Source organism: Lissotriton helveticus, chromosome 8 (genome assembly GCF_964261635.1).
Source record: "Lissotriton helveticus chromosome 8, aLisHel1.1, whole genome shotgun sequence".
NCBI classification, from domain to species: Eukaryota; Metazoa; Chordata; class Amphibia; order Caudata; family Salamandridae; genus Lissotriton; species Lissotriton helveticus.
Window position 1 is genome coordinate 20,809,232 of NC_136069.1, and position 6,651 is coordinate 20,815,882.

Genomic DNA, 6,651 nt, shown 5'->3' on the forward strand with positions numbered 1-6,651 from the left:
GGGAAGGGGTGTGTGTGTGTGTGTGTGTATAATCAAGGCACAGGTGGCAGTCAATGAGCACAGCACTAGTGACAATCAAGTGCAGAAGACAAATCGTTCCCTTCTGTAAAAAATATTTCACACCAAGAATACTGGAATTTTTCTTTTAACTCCCAGAAATGGGGGTTCTGAACATACATCTACCTGGAGCACTTTGTGAAGGTCCATGGTAAGTTCTGGAAAATATTATTGAGCTTGCTCACCTAGGGCCTATACCCCATGGTGGAGATTTAAAGTTTCTATTCCTGCATCTCCAGAGTTAAAGAACGGGCTCAAAGAAATGCCATAAGGAGAGCAGTTTCCAAATCGACACCGATTCCGAAAGCTTTGGCAGAACTGTTGAGAAGCAGATTTGTCAACCGCTTCTCCTCCTGCACATAGCACTGCAACACTTTACGGCACAAGCACTGTTGTCTCGCCACACTGGACTTGCGGTCATATGTGACGTCTCATTTAATCATCACAGGAAGGCTATGGAGCCTCTTCCTGGGAGCAAACAATGTGTTTATCTCAATGCTGTTTCCATCTGGCAGGGTCTTGCAACGAGGCCTTGACTTAGAACTTCTATACCTCTGTTAAGATCCCCCTGGATTTTCTTCCTCTACATTTCTACGTTATAGGAATCTACCTGGATGACTGTTGTGTTTCCCATGTGCAGTTCTCTGTTGTCGTCTAGTTATATTCACGTTCTGCAAATACCCATACATATGTGAACATATAACTATATATAAAACCACTGAAAAATTATAGAGAAGTGCAGCTTCTAAAGAATTGTCAGGAGGCAGACACAGGTTAATGACCAGGGTTAATGCTTCAAGATATGGGTCCCTGAGGTGAAGACTGGGGGCTGAAGGGCCGTGCCCATCTTGGTTTTAGAATGAAGGGAAACGCAGGAGATCATCTTGTGACAACGTGAAAGGCAGATCAGTGTGGCGTGTTATGGGAACTACCTTTGGCCCTATTCCTTTATATGATCCCGCTTCCCACTCAGTGTCTTGCAGTCCTGTGAACAAAACACAATACAGCAAATCTTGGTCTATAAAAGGCATTCTGTTTTATTTAATGTGTACCTGGGAATATTAGGGAGAGGTGCTAGGAGACGTTTACTCGGAGCAGTCCCAGTGGTGCAGCACTGTTTTTTGAGGCTGCGGCGAGCTCAAGTTTTATGTTTTTTTATTTTTTATTTTATTTTTTTATTCTCCCTCTTCGTCTATCCCCCCAATTGGTAATCAGTCGTGATTACCATTCACGATCCACCAGACCTGATACTCATTGCAGCGTAAGGAGTAGTAGTGAATATTCTGATTGTAGGGACGCTTAAAGTACAGCTGGTTTAACCTTCCTAACTCCGAGGCGAATAATAATACGCTGCCTAATCTGCCAAGACCGGATTCATTTTCCTTGTTTTGTTCTATTACTAGAACCATTCGCAAAAGCATGCAGCATACTCTGTATTCTATAGGAAATAGAAAATTCCCAGTACAAAGTAATATGAATATAGAGTTTAACCACTTGGCTGCGGGGTGTTTTCCCCTCCTGTGCGGGAGGGAGGGGGGCGCGCGCGGCGCCGCTGTGCTGTTGACGAGCTCGGCTCGTCATGAGGCACAGCGGTTTTGGAACGTTCAGCACAGCGGGGAAATTATCCCCGCGTGTGAACGTTCCAACGGCTGTGACGAGCTCAGCTCGTCATGAGGGCAGCTCAACCGTCCCTCATAACGAGCTGAGCTAGTCAACAGCACACAAGGGGTTAAAAAGTGACCATGCAGAATGACACAAATGCTTCTCCAGTACTGAATCTTTCATGGATCCACATGCTTTAATCCTTCCCCGTCTTTGAAGTGGGAGTTCTACTGTACTATAATAAAGCAATGTGTATTACTATCATGGACAAAATGGCAATGAACCCTAGGTTTTATATACGATGTGTCCTTTTTAAAAAAAAAAAAAAAAGGATCAAACTTGAGCCAATCAGGCGATAGCACCCTCTAGAATGCTCCCAGGAGAGACTGGATCCCTCCGATTTTCAACCTCATGTCGTGTGATAGGAGTCTCCTTGAGCTCTGCTCAAATTACTCTTCTCGTAGTTTTTTCATGAGGGGATTTACTTCCAAAAGCAAGGACTACTTCGATTACCTGCATATCCTGACTGGATACCATGCCCCAACACCCTAAAAAGGACTTTTCAGATTTGGAAAGGTTCTTAAAGATAGGGAAGGTAGACTTTTGCTGTGGCTTCATGGACTAGAAAATGAGTGCCCGTTATCTGTTTAGGAGAGTGATCAGTATTTTACAGACTAAATCTTCCTTCAAAAGATATAAATCTAAAGAAAAAATCCCTTCAGAACCAACTTCAAAGGCCATTAAAAAAATCCAAACTTACAACATCTGGGCACGAGAAGAGGCATTAGGATATTCATTCCTTCCTCTTCCAAGAAGGGAACAATTGCCTCAGAAAAGGTTTGTTCAGAGCCTACTACTCCTTGCTTAAAAGAAGCACTCCCAAAATGTGCATCACAGTCTGTTATCGACAAAATAAATCCTTAAAGAAATAGTAATGCTATGCAACTACATGCTCGACAATGGCGACCTCGTCTAAAACGGCGTCTATGGTAACGACGACACCAACGTCTACCTTTACCACAGCATTGTCTCCTATGTTCATGATCCTGTCACCACTGTCATAGACAGCGATTAGAACAAGGATACTAAAATGCACAGTCGACTAAGGTTCCTTCAACAGCGTCCCTCCTCAACTTACCATCGACACAGTCCTCGCCGGCGAAGTCACAGTTGCCTTTGACGCCACACTTGACTGCGAAAACGTCAACAATGAAACCGTCAAAACTCCTGTGAATGATGCCACCATCCATGGTACCGTTGACGGTGATACCATTGATCATACAGTTGATAACGAATTTACCTTCAATGAAGAAAACATCGACAATGGAACAGTCAATGCTGAAGGGAAAAAACCCGTGCAAAATTGAGGATTAAGATTCTGAGGATGAAAAAAAAATAAAAGGAAATAAACTAACTCATTACTTCAAAGTTATTGGTTTTGGCAATGTGTTTTAGCCATGTTGTACAACCGTGCAGCTGCTGTTCAGCATGGCTGGCTTGCAGTGCGTTAGATTGGGATAGAGAGGTTTGGATTAGATTTGGGTTGAGTGGTATGGATTAGATTGGGGTAGAATGAAGTGGGATAGATTGGAGTAAAGTAGAGTGGGGTAGAGTGAGTAAGGTTGTGTGTATGAACTATTATTGCAACTACATAATGTGTTTATGTATGTTCCAACGCCTTTCTCTTTCTTTTCAGCATCCTTTGCAATTCGTAGATTAATCGGAGTGACTGAGATCGAAAGAGGTTCCAGCTACGGAAACAGAGAAATGAAAAATAAATAGCCCGTTTGTCCTGGAGCTGATCTCCGCATCTAAGCGCAGACTTTCCTATCGAATTAACTTGATGACAGACTCTTATAGACTCTTTTCTTAATGACTAATAGAATCATGTAACAGAAAAAAATGGAAGCGTGCTCGAGCCCGGACGGAAAGATGTCCATCGAACAAGCTGCAAGGGTATATACTTTTGTCAATCGTCGCCATGTGAAGTCGAGAGCCATCCCAAAGCTGGGGTAGGAAAAACACGGCTTAGGGCTTAAAAGGGTACGCATTCAAAACAGAGCTTTTTAGCACTATGATGGAGGGCCTGCATATAATCGTCTGCAGCTGTCTCCAAAAGAATGGAATTGAATTGTCAGTCCTTTTCCCTCGAAGCGATGAGACCTTACGGGAGAATTGGGGTACTATATCTCGTAGTGCGGGCAAGGTGGAGTGCTGACCTCTTATGCTTAAGAGGAGATGGCAAAGCTGTGTGGTTCTTTCTGTATTTCATTGCTCTCTGAAGGCTTCACATTACTTACCTGCACTCTTGTCGCTCTTCTGCCCTCGAGACAGTGAAGGATTATATTGATGTGAATTGAAGGTTCATTCTAAAAGCACAGAGACCTAAATGTCTGAGGCTAAACACATGCAATGCTGTTCCCCGACGTGTAATCTTCTTGCAGCAGCTCAGGTATCTCTTCGCAAGCAGCATCTCCTGAGTGCTTCTCCTCTAGGCTGCTGTATGCCTGTTACGTGTAACTCTGTACCTCGCTATCTCTGCCTATGACATGCTCTAAGAAAGAAATGTGTACAGAAGTACGTTCATGGTTCCTCTTTTTGATTCGTATGTAGTCCTGCCTGAGTCAGTGTACCTTTAGAGTGTGTCAGCATGGCTGCCCCCTCACTGCGTTTCACTGAATATGGCAGTCTGAGTCCTTTGCGTGCACCTCACATGGCTAGGGTTAAGCCGATATCTTCACTCTGTCTCCCCTATTAGTGTCCTTGACGGTATACCTCATCAAATTGGAGTTTGATTTTTTTTTTTCCTTTATTTTGTCCTTCCATTCCTCGTTAAAGCAACTGGCAACCTCACTGTGCGATCAATTATTGGAAAAATCACACCAAGCAAAGACATAACTCCTCTCGAGTAATAAACAAACCCCAAGTAGTTACATATAGCTGCATGACACAGACGCACAACCTCCTTTTCAAGGGACAGATCTAACATGATTCTGGCTTGCAACAGGTGTGCCTCAGTAAACCTGCCTATGAGAAGTCTAACTAAATGCACCCGACTCACCCTTTCCTAGAGCAGTCTAAATGGGTGTGTTCTGCCGAACCACGATCGGAACAGTTTGCGTGCATGGTCCCATCCTGGTGTGACTAGGAATCCCACAACGATAGACCAACTTTGAATAGGACAAGACCTAACATGCTGCCACCCATAGTGTAGGGCAGTAAATGGGACTGTGGGCACTGTATATCCACTAGAGTGCCCCCTTAGCAATCCTAAAAAGGAAGAGTGTAATCCCACTGTGTGCAACCAGTCGCAAGAAGCATGCCATAATAGCGCAGTCCCACAGTGTACGATCTCCCCTCTCCCTCCAAAAGAAAATCCTGACTGGAAATGACCTACATTTCCAACCCCTCTCTACCACCCAATCCCTCCCACGCACCGACGCCCCATTCTGGGTAAGGGCATAGTATATCCATAGTGTGCTGCACACAGAATCTGTCCCACCGCAACACGCATCCTCCATCTACTCCACAGTTCACCACAGGCACCCTTACTACAACCAGTCTCTGGCCAGTGTCATGGAAAATATGATGAGCTATATGCAGTTTGTTTGCGCTCCTGCACGTCAATCTTGAGTGCGCCCCCCCAATCAAAACGTACTCTATAAAATCTATAGTCCCATTTTACCTCCCTTGTTCGGCTTGGAATTTTCTCAGTCGATGTGATGCAAAAGATGTAGCTACATGCAGTATTCTTCTTCCCAACCTGTCTTAAGTATAAAAATTAAGTATAAAAATGTACCTCAGTGCGGTCTTTGCGCTAGGTTAACACTGTTTTCATGCTACCAACCTGTTCTCATTGATGAACACACAACCAAACATAGCTAGAGATAGTCTCATGAACTACTGTTGCAAATGAGGCTATGCACATGTCTATTTCCCTTTCTGGGCCCTCTAGTTTTGCCAGCACCTGCCTTGTTCGCAACTGGTTCTTTCCATTCTGCCCTCTTATTCCCTACTAGTAGCTGTCTAATTCTCTAGAACTCAATTTTACTGGGGTCAGAATCCCCTCAAATGGGGTCCTGCTAACCTGGCTGAGATATCCTATGACACGAATCTCTTGTTTTTACCAAACTCTTCAATGATCTGGCAATTGGTATGTACCTGCTACTGGCAGACTGTGCCCTCAATGTGTCGAGCAAGAAGCTGCTGAGACGAGCACCTCCTTGCTTTGTTTTGTGAACCCTGGCTAAGTCTTGTGAATTAGAATTTCTGCATTTTAACAATGTATTACCTTTTAACACCTCACACTAGATTATGATGGACTTTGAAGCCCAGTGTTTTCCTACGTTTACATTTTTTTTACTTACAAATATTGTTTTTGTACACATCATGAGGTTACGTATAACTTTCCTGCCCTCTATGCATATTAATTTATAAAGGGCTGTAGATATGTAAGTGCTGTATAAATAAATAGGCATAGACCTTGCGTGAGCTCCATCGAGTCGGTTCACTTGTCGAGCTCCTCATTTCAGACTTGCACCAGCGCTGAGATTTCTGTCTTGCTCCCGCAGGAGTGCCTCCTACATGTATCCTCCTGGTTCGGAGACCTGGATGTTGAATACTCTTGGTTTCCAAAGATTGCATGCATGAGGCAGTGACTCATTGTTGTAGGTTCGCCACCCTACTCTCTTACGACCATGTTCACCATTCAAAGAGAATAAGACTATAAAATAATGAAAAAACCTAGAGTGTGTGCGCTTTATTTTTTCTGTTGGCAGTTATCGAACTTGACTTTTCATTATTGAAGGACGCCTACCCAGTGGTTGCTGACGAGATGCTGACAAAGCTGCTATGAGTCTTTTTTAGCCCGCTGCAAACACGAACATTGCTCTTATTAGATGTACTACCAAAGCCGGCTGATGGTCTCGGAGTGCTCACATAAAAGGGATGCCGGTGTTAGTCAGGCTAAGGAGTGAAGCAGTGTTCCCTTTC

General features: G+C 43.9%; 1 protein-coding gene across 2 annotated transcripts in view; it reads left to right on the forward strand.

Moving 5' to 3' along the window:
• Window positions 1–6,405, forward strand: part of AGPAT3 (1-acylglycerol-3-phosphate O-acyltransferase 3) — a 245,970-nt gene extending 239,565 nt beyond the window's left edge. For both annotated transcript variants that reach the window (XM_078656405.1, XM_078656406.1), the window contains one exon: window positions 3,356–6,405. In XM_078656405.1, the coding sequence (XP_078512531.1) occupies window positions 3,356–3,441 (86 nt within the window). In that variant the 3' untranslated portion in view covers window positions 3,442–6,405. The remainder of the gene's footprint in view (window positions 1–3,355) is intronic.
• The last annotated feature ends 246 nt before the right edge of the window (window positions 6,406–6,651 follow it).